Source organism: Vulpes vulpes, chromosome 1 (genome assembly GCF_048418805.1).
Source record: "Vulpes vulpes isolate BD-2025 chromosome 1, VulVul3, whole genome shotgun sequence".
Classification (NCBI taxonomy): Eukaryota; Metazoa; Chordata; class Mammalia; order Carnivora; family Canidae; genus Vulpes; species Vulpes vulpes.
Genome location: NC_132780.1, coordinates 23,545,227 through 23,559,055, shown reverse-complemented (window position 1 = coordinate 23,559,055; position 13,829 = coordinate 23,545,227). Strand labels below are relative to the sequence as shown.

The following is a 13,829-nucleotide window of genomic DNA, read 5'->3' as shown; positions in this document are numbered from 1 at the left end:
CTCTGCCCGAAGCTGCTTCATTTCTCTCGAATTTTTCCCGCCGCCTACTTTGTGTGACTTTCCATCATCCTCCCTATCTCCTTCCCTTCCCGGCTATGTCCATTTTCTCTTTCTCTCGGTTTGTCTCCCATCCTGAAGAATTCATTCCGCTCAGACTGTCAAATATTTTTTTAAAGTTAAAAATAAGCTCTGATTGCGTGTCAAAAAGTTATTTACCTCATGGAGGGAACTAGCAGGATGACATAGGTGGTTCCAGAAAGATGAGAAAGAACAGAAAAGGTGAGAAAAAGGAGCACTGAAATAAAAGCCCAAAGTCTAATTAGTAGTGCCCTCACAGGGTAGCGGGCCCGGGTGTCTCAGTTTCTGCTCGGTGTCCTTGAGGTGATATACAACTCTAACCACAAGCATTTGCAGCCTGGATTCTGATCAAAAGGTACTCAAGAGAGAGGGCAGCCCCGGTGGCGCAGCGGTTTAGCGCCGCCTGCAGCCCAGGGCGTGATCCTGAAGCCTCGGGATCGGGTCCCAATCAGGCTCTCTGCGTGGAGCCTGCTTCTCCCTCTTCCTCTCTCTGCATCTCTATGAATAAATAAAATATTTTTTTAAAAAGGTACTTGAGAGGGATCCCTGGGTGGCGCAGCGGTTTGGCGCCTGCCTTTGGCCCAGGGCGCGATCCTGGAAACCCGGGATCGAATCCCACATCGGGCTCCCGGTGCATGGAGCCTGCTTCTCCCTCTGCCTGTGTCTCTGCCTCTCTCTCTCAATCTGTGACTAACATAAATAAATAAAAATTTAAAAAAAAAAAAAAAAGGTACTTGAGAGAAAGTGTTACTTCGTTTTCGAGAATCAGAAGCTGGCTTGATAGACAATGCCAGGAAACGCAGAGAGGGCTCCCAATCATCTTTTTGTCCTATTGTCAAATTTTTTAAAAGACTTTATTATTTATTTATTTATTTATTCATGAGAGACACAGACTAAAAGAGGGAGGCAGAGACACGGGCAGAGGGAGAAGCAGCCTCCTCGCAGGGAGCCCGATGCGAGACTCAATCCCGCAATCCGGGATCAGACCTGAGCAGAAGACAGGCGCCCAACCGCTGAGCCACCCAGGCGTTCCCCGTCAAATTTTGTATAAGTTTTCCTAACAAGTCTACCTCCAACTGTCTCACTTCTTGCTGTCCCCCTTCTCTAGGTCTTTGAAAACTCTCCATCTTTGCTGTATTTCTAAGTTTTGTCCCTTTCTCTCCTCTTGTCTCTCTGTATGCCAGTATTCCTTGTCTATCTCTTGAATCTCGATATTTGCACTGTCTTTGTGACTCTATTCTCCCTCACTCTCTTTGTCTCTTCTTTCATATCCATCCCTTCGTGATCTCCCTCCCTCTTGCTAATTTTTCTGACACTCCTGTCTAACCGGCCCTGACTCTCTGATCCTCTGGCTTCTTTTCACATTCTCTAGGTCTCTGAGAGTAGATATTCCTCTCTGTTGACTTTCTTTCTTACCAGTGTCTCAGTCTCTGTATCTGTTCAGTTACTTTGAACACTGCCTCTCCTCAGCTCTCTCTGCCCCCAGTGGGCCCTGGGCCTCTCCTTGCCCTTTGTGTCTGTCTCTCCTCACTGTCTTGCTCGGCTTCTCTGCCCCTGTTGGCTACCCAAGCCCTTACCCCACGACCCCCATAGCCTCTCAAACGCCCACCAGGTTCCCCAAGGTCGTGCTGAAGACCTACGGGTTGGCCCAACCGGTTACCATGGAGTCTCCCAGGCCCGCCTACCTCTCACCAACACAAAGGAACGTCGTCGCGCGACGCAAGCGCGCACGGACGGCGCATCCGACTACACTTCCCAGAAAGCCCTGGGCCGAGCCTCTTTTCAATTTGAAGTCCGAGCGGGCGGTGGAGGCGGTGCCCCACCTTTTCTGCAGGTGGTTGCCATGGAGATGTGATCTGACGGCGTCGTAGCGAGAGCGGTAATTGGTGCAGAACCCTGCTAATCTCTGGAAAGCCCGTAAAGAATTGAGGAAAACGTGGTGGGGGGCATGCGCGGTTGGGAAGACGGTGCTGCTGTCCGCTGTCCCCAAAGAAGGTTGCGCACGTCGACGGGGCATGGACGCCTGGATCTGAGGCGGGGAGCGCGGGAAGAGGCGGCCGGTCGTGTGATCTGATCTTTGCGAACAACGCTACCCCGGGGAACAGGGGAGAGGGTGGAAAAGGAGGCGAGGGTAGGGGAAGGGCAAGGTGGCACTCGGGCTGATGCGTGGAGCATTCTGGGAGACATAGTCCGGCCGGGGAGGGGGAAGTCGGCGAGTGCGCATGCTTAGGAGCGCGGAGCGGCCGGCTGAGCGTGGAGGTGAGGGCGGGTGCCTCCCGACGAGGAAGGCTTGGGCGGGGACCCGGTTGGTGGCTGCGGACTCTTGGATTCCAGCTATCCAGCGGGATCTGGAGCGCGGAGTAGGGGCCTAGGCACTCATTCTCAGCGAGCCGGGCGCTGTCGCGCGACGCTCTTCAGTCACTGCATTACCACAGCTACAAGGACTGGGAGCCCCGCCCCCTGGTTGCCATGGCGGCACTTGACCTGCCTGGGGAGGTAGGGAGGGGATGCTCTCTGAAGTGGAAGTTGCCCTCCAAGATTTCTGGTAACTGTAGTTCAGAAAGCTTCGCAGTGGCTAGCTGGCTTAAAAACAGTCCAACTTTCTCCCAAGGTTGCAGGTCGGAAGTTTGACTCACGGGATCCAGAGGCCCTGGAAATCCAATCTACTCAATAAACTCAGATTCCTTCACAAAACCCGCACATTACTCCCAGCTGCGAAAGGTGCAGCAATGGCGGGGAAGGGGGGAGCATCCCCACTTATCGGGGATGGTAAAGATGGGGAAACTGAGGTTCACAGAAACCTGCCAAGGTTACATAGCTAATAGGCAAGATCAGATTTTCCCACCTTGCTTGCAGGCACCTGGTCCAGTTGTTTTGGGACCTTTTTGGGTCCCCTGTAAGCTCCCATCACCTCCTAAACCCTCCTAAATCAGGAAGCTAAAGAGATGGTGGGGCATTACCTTGTGTGATAAGTTGGGCCGGTTCAGAGGTTGAGGCTGAATGGGGGTGAGGGGAAGCTGCCTTGCCCAGTTGATCTTGCCCATCTCTGGGGGTGGGGAACAGATAGAGGCTGCCCTATGGGACTGAGCACAGAAGGGAATGGTCTGAGAGACTAGATGGGAGAGTGGGTGGTGCAATGATGGGCTGGTATTGGGTGGGCATGGGGAGTCCTGGGGGGTGGGTGGTAGTGGCACTTACATTGCAGATGTCATTTACTTGGCAGGGGGAGAGCCACAAGGCAGGGATGAGGTGGTGTGTTGAAGGGCAGGATTTAGGGAAGAAGGAATGCCAGAGACTGTGTAAGTCCCAGCTAGAGACCAGAGACACAGATGTCTAGCATGTAACCACCTCTCTGTGCCTCAGTTTTCTCATCTGCCTTCCACTCAGTGCAGATCTGAAGATGGAACAACGAAGCATACAGTACATGCTTAATAAGCATTTGCTGCCACAGTTTCTCCCTGCAGTAGCCTCATCCTATTCCTCTCCTAGGGGAAGATATCCTCGGAACCCCAGCCCAGTCTTTCCAATGAGACCCGCAGCACTAGGCTCCCCAGGTCACACATCCCTGGAAGATGAGGGACCTGTCATGGTGAAGCTGGAGGACTCTGAGGAGGAGGGTGAGGCCACCCGGTGGGATCCTGGCCCAGAGGCTGCGCGCCAGCGTTTTCGACACTTCCACTATGAGGAGGCAGTGGGTCCCCAAGAGGCCCTGGCCCAGCTCCGGGAGCTATGCTGCCAGTGGTTGCGACCAGAGGTGCACTCCAAGGAGCAGATGCTGGAGCTCCTGGTACTGGAACAGTTCCTGTGCGCACTGCCCCCTGAGATCCAAGCTTGCGTGGAGGGACAACAGCCAGGCAGCCCTGAGGAGGCCGCTGCCCTGGTTGAGGGGCTGCGCCGGGAGCCAGGAGGCCCCCGGAGATGGGTGAGTCAGTGGTCCTGAGCCAGGGCCCAGGCTGGAACCGCATCCAGCTCTGCCTCATCCTGGGGAGTGCCATGCTCGGCCAGACACCTGTTCCTTGTGGTTTGGAAGTGGCTCCCTTGGAGTAGACCTTGTGTGAGAGTAGACAAGGTTCCACAGCCAGCCTCTCAGGCCCATCCCTATATCACCTGGAGTCATGGACATGGAAGGGATGCAGGGTGGGGAGCAAGGGAGACCAATAGGCATTCATGGGTGTAAGCAGCAGGAGAGCAAACTGCACATGGTCCCTTCACTCCTCAGTGCTGAGGGGATGTGGGTCCTTGAGAATCTAGTGGGTCAGGACCTGGGGTCCTGTGATGGGGTAGATGCCCATGAACCTCCTGCTTGTGCCCAGCCCAACTCTCTGCATGGGCCCCTGATGGTGGGGGACACCTCCCCAGGTCACAGTCCAAGTGCAGGGTCAGGAGGTGCTATCAGAGAAGATGGAGCCCTCCAACTTCCAGCCCCTCCTTCAAACCAAGCCTCAGACTCCAGAATGTGGCCCTAGAACACCATCTGAAGTCAGACAAGAGTCACCACTTGGCGTTCGGGTGAAAGAGGAGCCCACGGTTACAGAGAACCGAGGTAAGGGTGGGAAAGGCATGCATGATCCAAAGCCTGATTGAGTAGACCAGAGGTGCCTGGTGTCAATAGCCTAAAGGTCACCTGGGTAGAACTGTTCTTATGCAGTGGTGTCCCCTACATCCTGCCTAGCCAGTGGCCATCTGCTCGTCACATGCCAAGTGTGACTGTCACAGCTATGGTTCTGTGTTCTCCCCTGACATGTTGGGGTTTTGGCTTGGGAGGGCATGTGGGGTTTATTCTCCAAGGAACTCCATCGGGAGATAATAGCTGGTCTCTGGGGAGCAGGCAGCAGGCTTGAATATGGGTGGTTATGGCTGAAGGAGGACCTCAGGGTGTTGGGAGGTATGCCCCTCCCTATTTTACTCCTTACAGGCAGACGCCAGAGCTGGCCACCCACACTCTCCATCATTCCTTTGTGGACCCTAGTGCAGTGCTTCTCTCCACTCTCACTGGCCATCCTGCTCAGGGCTCATTCAGGGGTGCAGGGCACAGACCTGAGCCTGTCTCATCCTGTACAGCTTCTCCTATGGCCTTCCAGGGGGTTCTGCCTTACTCCAACCTCAAGGTGGATTCCAGCATCTGGCATACCACTGAGGAGGGCACTGGGGTGGGGACACCCTTGAGCCACCTGACCCCAACCTTCCTCTACAGAGCTTCTGGATTCTGGGCCTCTAGCCACTCCCCAGGAAGCCACTTCTACTCTCCTGCCTAAAGAGGCCCAGGTGAGTCCCATACAGGCCATGCTCCTCTCTCTGGGGAGCCTCAGTGGGTGGGGGTCAGGTAGGTCCCTTCCTAAGCCTGGCTGGGCAGACGAGCAGTGACCACTGTGGTTTCAGGGCTGTGAGATAGTGCTGGACCAGGCCTCTCCCCACAGCGAGACTGGGCTTGAGGGGCCTTCATGGAGGGTGCATCCTGGGGCCCTGTGGCAGGAGGAAGCTGGGGGCATCTTCCCTCCAGGTGAGTGAGACTGGGCATGGTGGGCCTGGGCCCTCTGCATGGGCAGCACCACATCTACCTATCCCACTCCTGGCCCTGCTCATGTGGCCCTCTTACTCCAGTATCTCTAGGCTCCTCCATTCTATGGACTGTTCCTTCTCTGCTCTCCACTGGCATGGAGTAGGCTGCTGGGGTTTCCATCAAGCCCTCTGCTGACTTCAGGTTCCTTCCAGCTGCTGCTCCTCACCACAGTAAAACCTCTAGAGAGCAGAGCCTGTTTTCACCATATCCCCAACTTCTCCCAGCCCTGGCATCCTGGATGGCCCATAGATTCTAGGTTTGCATTACTACTGATTGAGTAGCAGGGGAGGGAGGGTCTGGATCTGGCAAAGACAGCAGGTTAGTGGAGTGGGTGGGCATGGATCAAGCAGGACAGCAGGCCACTCAGCTGTACTGCTCTCAGTCTGCCATCAGCCAGTTTCCCTGCCTCTTCTTCCTTGTTTCTTGGACCCCTCCTCTTTCTTGGTTTACTGTCTTATTCTGGCGGACCTTCCTGCAAACTCTGGTATGGGAGATAAAAAGTTTTGAGATGCTACATCTCTAAAATACACTTACTTAACATTCTATATAGGTTAGTTGGGCTGCATGAAGAATTTTTATTAATTAAATTTCAAAGCTTTTTCATCATCATTGTTGATAAGCCCTTTCAGTTTGAAAATTCCTCTCTCTCAATTATGGGAAACGCTTGAATTGTTTCTCTGATTTCCTTTCCCTCTATTGTTCCTTGTTTCTGGAATGTGTATCACTTCACTGTTGGCTGTATTGCTTCCTTGGTATGGTGTCTCACCCTCCACCCAGCCTTTTGCCAGGATGGGAGAAGAGATCCAGGCATCAGAGCTATAGCAGTGCCCACTATTTGCTTAGAATTCTGTGCTGACAGAGCCCAGGGCTGTTCCATGCAATAGTCCTGCCCAGCTTCTGCTTCTGAACAGTCTCCTCAGCATGCTTGGTGCCCCTGTTCCATCACCTCCATGGCCAGAGCTACCTTGTACTTCTAACTCCCAAAATTTTCAAGTAGTCTTTAAGGTCAAACTGATTTTTTTCCCTCCTTTTCCTCACTGCTGGCTTGGTATTCACCTTCTACAATCTGCTACAAGGTTACTATTTGTCCTTCAGCTTTCCAGAATAGAAGATGTCAGGAGTTTGTTTCCTTTCCTCTTCTTTAATCTTTGTGGATATTATGCCTTAAGAAACAGAAAGCTTTGTTGTGGTTTTTACTGTTGTCTCAGGATGGAACAAACATAGATACCCAGAATTCCTTATTCACTATGTTTTGTCAATAAGGATTCTCATCATTTGTTTTTCATAATGTCCTCGTTTTGTGGATGCTGATCCATCCTTCGAGGATTTGGACATATTTCAGTGCCCTTTCCAGGCTGGTTAGCTAGTTTGGTTTCTTCAGGTGTGAATTCTCCAACCATTGACAGTCTGCCCTTCATAGCTATAGAAGCTTCTTATTTGTCTCTACCCTAAGTATCATGGTAGGTGAGTCTGCCACAGGATGCATCATAACCCTGAAATGGAAAGATCATCTGGGCCCCAGGACGTTGAGTGAAGATACTTCTGGAACCCAGCCAAAGCAAGCAGCTTATTCTTGGCCAGCTGTGTGGATCAACTGTACTAACCTAGCCCATATCCTCAAACTCCAGCTTCATGATAGAGCCTGGCTTTAATCCCTAGGTCTAATGACGCAGGAGCTTTACAGCTCACTGCACAGGCTCAGGATTCCTTTATTTATTTATTTTTTAATGACACAGAGAGAGTCAGAGACACAGGCAGAGGAAGAAACAGGCTCCATGCAGGGAGCCCGATGTGGGACTCGATCCTGATACTCCAGGATCACACCCTGAGCCAAAGGCAGATGCTCAACCGCTAAGCCACCTAGGCATCCCCAGGCTGAGGATTCCTAAACCTCACCAACTGTCCTTTCTTCCTCTGAAGTTGCCCAAAATATTTTAAAATTTTTTCTCAGGTTCTGTTGTCATTTCTGGACATTGGACTTGAAAGAGTAGGATCTGGCATATCCCCCATCTGCTGTTTTAGTCTTCAGCTGGCTGGCCAGGCTTAGCCTTGTGCTTTGTGGCTGACCACTGCCTCCAGATTGGACCTGCTTCTCTCAATTCACAACCCCACAGTCTTTCAGTTTTCTCCATCCACACCAGTGGCACCACCTCAGACTCCATGGTGGGTTCCTTCTCAGTCTCTCCATTGACAACTGCAGCTCCCAGCTTCAAACACTGATTCCCTTCAGTTATCTTGGTCTCTCCATCAGGACCCATGCCTGCTCTCCTTGCCCCTCAACTGACCATCTCTGCAGCCATTGTTTTCATCATGTTATTTTGAATAGCTAATGATATGACAGAAAATTCAAAAGGCACAAGGGAGTACACAGTAGAATGCCCCTCCCTATCCTGCCTGTGTTACACAGTCTTGTTTCTCAATAGCCAACATTACCATCTTGGGTGTTCTTCCAAAAAGATTTTGTTCATAAAAGAGCAGACACAAATTCAAGTTCGTATTTCTTCCCTTTAAAACACATGTGAAGGCCTAATCACCAGGTTTCACACCTGACATTTTTTGTGCATCTTCCCACTTCACACAGCAGCAAGTACACTTGTCTCTGAACAGCTGCATGGATCCCAACTGTGGCTCACTGTGGAGATACCTGTTTGTCCATTCAGGCTCCTACTGACATTCCTTTGGAGGAATTTTTCAGTGACGAACTGAGAAACCTCATGTATAGGTCATTTTGGACAGTGGGGAACACAACTGTTGAAGTGCATAAAAGTGAAATTGCTGATCAAAGTATGAGAAGTTTGCCATTTTAATGTAGTTTTGCCCCACTGGCTTCCCATTTAATCTTCACCAGCAAGGCATGCAAACACTTGGGTCCCTCCAGGGAGGGTGTGAAAATGATAGCTGAGTACAGCTTTAACTGGCAGTTTCTTACTAGGAATGAACTCAGCATATTTTATGGAATATAGCATTAGTTACATTTCCTTTCCTATTCACATCATTTGCCTGTTTTTCAGGTCACTGGTCTTCTACTTAGAAGCTTAATTAACCCTTTGCTTCTGGAAAATCTGTCATTCGTTTTTTGGTTCTGAGGTTGTCTTTGCTGTGCACAAATGATTTCCTTTGATGCAGTATAATTTAGGACTTTTCTTTGACAAATTACAGATTTTTCCATCACCCACTGAAGTCCTTGCTATTCTCTTAAGTCCCCTTAACTTCCTTCAGTCTTCCTCTTTCTCTAGCCCCTGCTTCTCAGTTGCATTTGCTCACACCTCCTTCCTCACACAGGATCTAATGCTGGAGTGTTCCAGTGTGGCTAGGACCTGCTCCCTTCCATAGACACCCACTCTTACTTGATCACACACAGGGCCAGGGCTCTGTGTGCCATGCATATACCACAGCACCCATGTTCACATTTCTCTGAAGACTGAGCTTCAGCTCCTACACCCTATAGCCTATATGCAGTTTCTGTCCCTCAGATGCCCCATGGACATCTCAAGCAAGGCACATCAGACCAAAGTCCTGCTGCCTACCCTCCTCCCATCCCACCACTCTCAGACCCATTCACACTTCTGTGTATTTGGAAACCATCATCACTAGTACAGGGCCTCTTGCCCCATATTTGCCCTACAGCACTTCCAGAAAGGCAATTTTTGCAAACTTAAGCCAGGCCTGGAAAGCTTGTCCCAATCTTCTGAATCTTCCCCTTCATGCTAGGTTCTGTCCCGTTGTTTCCACCTTAGGGAGGCCTGCACAGATAGAACCCTTGCCCCTGTCACCTCTGGCTCATTGGCTAGTTTCAGGTCCTTCTAGTTCAATCTTTCCCATGGGCCAGAGTGGGTCCAGGCACAGTTCCCTTGGTATGGATCCCTTTGTGCAATGCAGGCTTTGCGCTCCACATGGACAGTGTCTCTGCTGGCCCAGGCACTGTGAGCCCCCACCTCCACATTCCCTGGGACCTCAGCATGGCTGGCCTCACTGACCAACTGCAGTCACCTTCCTGTGAAAGTGGCTTCTCACATGCAGTGATGCTCCCCAATGGCCCTGGAGGTGAGAAGCCTACGAATGAGGATCCGGGCCAACTCCTGGGCCCCATACTGGCCAATGCCCACTGGCGTGTGCCCAGAGGCCGGGGTCGTGGCCGAGACCTAGGCCGCCCCAGCACAGGCCCTGGGGCAGGGCGAGGTGGCCGCTGTGACGTTTGCGGGAAGGTGTTCAGCCAACGCAGCAACCTACTGAGGCACCAGAAAATACACACAGGAGAGCGGCCATTCGTGTGTAGCGAGTGCGGTCGAAGCTTCAGCCGAAGCTCACACCTTCTGCGCCATCAACTCACACACACTGAGGAGCGGCCATTTGTGTGCAGTGACTGTGGCCAGGGCTTTGTGCGCAGCGCGCGCCTGGAGGAGCACCGGCGAGTGCACACAGGTGAACAGCCCTTCCACTGTGCTGACTGCGGCCAGAGCTTTCGGCAGCGCTCCAACCTGTTGCAGCACCAGCGCATCCATGGGGACCCCCCGGGACCTGGCTCTGTGACCACCACGCCCCCTACGCCTCCCGGGGCACCGGAGCCCCCAGGCCCCTTCCCCTGCAGTGAGTGCCAGGAGAGTTTCACGCGGCGTGCCGTGCTCCTAGAACACCAGGCAGTGCACACGGGTGACAAATCCTTTGGCTGCGTGGAGTGTGGTGAGCGCTTCGGCCGCCGCTCCGTGCTGCTGCAGCACCGTCGTGTACATAGTGGTGAGCGACCTTTTGCCTGTGCCGAATGCGGCCAGAGCTTCCGGCAGCGCTCCAACCTCACACAGCACCGGCGTATCCACACAGGTGAGCGGCCCTTCGCCTGCACAGAGTGCGGCAAGGCCTTCCGCCAGCGGCCCACACTCACGCAGCACCTGCGCGTGCACACAGGCGAGAAGCCCTTTGCCTGCCCCGAGTGTGGCCAGCGCTTTAGCCAGCGTCTGAAGCTCACACGCCACCAGCGGACGCACACCGGGGAGAAACCATACCACTGCAGTGAGTGTGGCTTGGGCTTCACACAAGTTTCAAGGCTCACTGAACACCAGCGTATCCACACGGGTGAGCGGCCCTTTGCTTGCCCTGATTGTGGCCAGAGCTTCCGGCAGCATGCCAATCTCACACAACACCGGCGCATCCACACTGGCGAACGGCCCTACGCATGCCCGGAGTGCGGCAAGGCATTTCGCCAGCGGCCCACGCTCACGCAGCACCTGCGCACCCACCGGCGTGAGAAGCCTTTTGCCTGCCAGGACTGTGGCCGCCGGTTCCACCAGAGTACTAAGCTCATCCAGCACCAGCGCATCCATAGTGCAGAGTAAGCAGCATTCACTGTATACCCTTTCTTGGCTTTTGGCCTTTTGTTGGGGGAGGGCAGTGTGTGCACACAGAAAACTTACCTCACAGGGTTGTTGTGAGGCCTGTGATCAAATTTAGGTACAGGCAGGCCCACCCAGGACCTGGCCTCTAGTAGGTGCTCAATAAATAGTAGATGGAACTTGGGTCTGGGGATCCACCCATTCAGTGCCTCCCTACCTGCGTGGGTCAGTCTGCCCACCCCACCCATCCAGCACTTCCCCAACCAGGCAGTCTCTGTGAGAGCCATGGACTCCTAACAGCACCTCCCGACATCTGTGGGTGCCACCTTGTATCATGGCTCCTGTACTATTTGTCCATGGTGCCTTCAGCCCACACAACCATGGGGCCAAGAACTGGCCCAGTTTTCCCCAGCCAGCCAAGATCATCAAGTGCAGTATAAAAAGCAAACTGGCCAGAGCTGGGGATATGTTTTTTAAAACTTTAAACTTAGGAAGCCATTTCTTAGGCATAAAACTAGGTTTTATCTGGAAATCGAGATTCTTTCATGCATGTTAACTACCAGCAAGTGCTAAGGTTAGGTTCCCCTTAGGATAGAACCCTGACCAGTCCAGAAATCAATGACTACTGGAGGCCCCAGGCCAGTTCCCTAGCCCTCTAGTGATCATTCACATTCCATGGAGCAGTTGCTGCCAAGCCTGGCCAGCTGCACAATCCCCAAGGGCTCCCCCATACTGGGTGGTCTCTATGAGGAATGCATTCACTGGCAAGTCACAGGAAACACAGCTGGCAGCAGCTTCCATGTAAGTATACCTGCCAGTGTAGATTCAATGTCCAGACTGGGATGGCATCTCTGGAACCCTCTAGACTTTTCCTGTGCCATTGACTTGGCCCTAGTTATCTTCCCCTTCCATCCCATTGTCCAGGCCCTTGGCCTAGTGCCCCCTACACCTCCAACTAGTGGGTACACTGGCTGCCGAAAGCGGGATGAAAAGCAGTGCCAAAGAAAAGACCTTCATGCATCAGGATTTGGCTTGGGACCTAAACCCCACTCTGGACAGGTGTTAGCCTGCCCTTGGCCTAAGGGGTTCTAAGAACAATCCTTTGAGCCTCATGTGTCCAAGCTTCTTCCAGGGATATGGCTGGACTTTGCTACAAGACTGAGATCCTAAAATCAGGGAAAGAAGACAAGCCAGCCTTGGCCAGAGATGGCCATCAGCCAATGGCCATCCCAGAGATGTGTTCCCTGCTTCCTTCCCTCCCCTACTCCACCCATCTTTCCACCTCCCCCCTGGCCTAACCCAGCCAGGACCAGGGACACTCTGGCATCTACCACATCTGGCAAAGAACAGCTCCCCATGTGACACAGTCGGAGTTGGGGGGTTGTCCCCTGGGCCCTATGCCAACACTTCCTGTCCTCTCCAACCACAAAACGAACTCTGAGGACTCTGATCTGGGATATACTAATCAAAGGGGAGGAACACAGTCACTGGGTCCCTAGGTGGAGGCTAGGAGTCAGATTAAGAAGGGCACACAAACAGTGAGGTAGCTAGTATTATGAGGTTAAGGAGTATTCCCAGAACTTTATAAATCCTGTAACATGGATTCTTTTCAATACCTGTGTGAATTTTATTCTCAGAAACCAAACAAGAAAGTTCACTTTCATGTTTTTGATCATCATGATGTTTGAAAAACATGGAGAGAAATCTGCACACATATGACTAAGAACTTGAAATTATACACAGGAAAAATTAGAACACACATTAAGGGCTTAGAGACATGAGGCCAAGGCCCCATGTCCAAAGTCCTAAGAAGTCCACAGACCCACCTGCTAAACCAGTCTTCTAAGAAAGAAACATGAAGAGTGATGTGACAGCCTCCCACAAAAGGCCATTTCTGCAATTGGCTAGGGACATACCTGCAAGCCAGGCTTGGGGGTTATGAACTCAAGTACTACCATAGTATCAGCAGGGCTGAGGGCTTGGAGAGAATAACCATTTGGCCTCACTCAGAGCCACTGGAGGAAGCCAGGAGAGGAACCCCTAAGGCACTGGTCATCTGGGGAAGCTACAACAGTGCCCAGCCAACCTGTCCCTGGATCATGAGCCCATACTGTTTGCTCCAAGCACAGCCTCCCTGTGCCACATCCACCCAGTTATTCTAACCCCAAGCTTCCCAAATCTGTCCAATTCCCTTCATCCCCCAGCACTGCTTTGATCCCAGCCACCCATCTCCAGCCTGGAGGCCCATAGCACTCAGCATCCCTTCCCACTCCTGGTCCCTCCTTTCCAAGAGAGACCCTAGCTTCCCAGTCACAGGTCCCAAGTGCACTTACACCCTCACTCTTCACCTGTGATATGCTGCCCAATCCCTCCAGGTGCCAGCCCCAGCTTCCTTCGGGACCTTTGATAAGCTGAGCCCTATGCTGCCTACCAAGAGGATGCAGGCCCAAGGGGTACAGGCACCCTTGCCACCAAAACTACCTGTGCCCCTCTGCCATGAGAGTAACAAAAACACAGGTGTACCACTTCCAACCCACCCCTCTGCCTCAACTCAGCCATTCCCTCCTCCCTGGACCATGGGAAAGCCCTGAGTTCCTAGACCACACGAGTCTAGCTCTGGCTAGTGCACCATCAACTCTCCAGGGAACCAAAACCCCATCATCTGATGGGCCTCAGAAATTGGCCCGAGGTAAATGACACATAGTTTAGACTGACCAACAGGCAACACCCCCAAGACTTTGGCTGGAAACAGAATATGGTCATCAACCCTAACTTGGCAGTGGCCCAATAGATATAACATAGATAGGAAAATCAGGGTGGCTGAGAAGAAGAGAGAGGAAGGGATAAAGGAAGAGGAAGACTGA

The 13,829-nt window shown here is 52.5% G+C and overlaps 1 protein-coding gene across 19 annotated transcripts; it reads left to right on the top strand.

The window, feature by feature from the left end:
- Positions 1–1,842: 1,842 nt before the first annotated feature.
- MZF1 (myeloid zinc finger 1) lies at positions 1,843–11,148 on the top strand. 19 transcript variants are annotated; one of them, XM_025984365.2, is made up of 7 exons: positions 1,843–1,957; positions 3,568–4,000; positions 4,438–4,621; positions 5,160–5,186; positions 5,273–5,343; positions 5,458–5,578; positions 9,518–11,148. In XM_025984365.2, exons 2-7 carry the CDS (start codon positions 3,605–3,607, stop codon positions 10,966–10,968), a joined length of 2,250 nt encoding a protein of 749 aa, XP_025840150.2. In that variant the 5' UTR covers positions 1,843–1,957; positions 3,568–3,604; the 3' UTR covers positions 10,969–11,148. The 19 variants fall into 19 exon arrangements, with proteins under 19 accessions (XP_025840150.2, XP_072576252.1, XP_072575920.1 ...); XM_025984364.2 differs by lacking the exon at positions 1,843–1,957 and adding an exon at positions 2,031–2,209; XM_072719758.1 differs by lacking the exon at positions 1,843–1,957 and adding an exon at positions 2,033–2,574.
- The last annotated feature ends 2,681 nt before the right edge of the window (positions 11,149–13,829 follow it).

What these genes read in the sequence shown, in the direction of transcription:
- MZF1 (XM_025984358.2), top strand. Translation starts at nt 3,479, where the DNA reads ATGGAACAACGAAGCATACAGTACATGCTTAATAAGCATTTGCTGCCA. An exon ending in CAGGAGGCCCCCGGAGATGG is followed by an intron (nt 4,001 to 4,437) that starts GTGAGTCAGTGG and finishes ACACCTCCCCAG; the next exon opens with GTCACAGTCCAAGTGCAGGG. An exon ending in CACGGTTACAGAGAACCGAG is followed by an intron (nt 4,622 to 5,159) that starts GTAAGGGTGGGA and finishes ATGGCCTTCCAG; the next exon opens with GGGGTTCTGCCTTACTCCAA.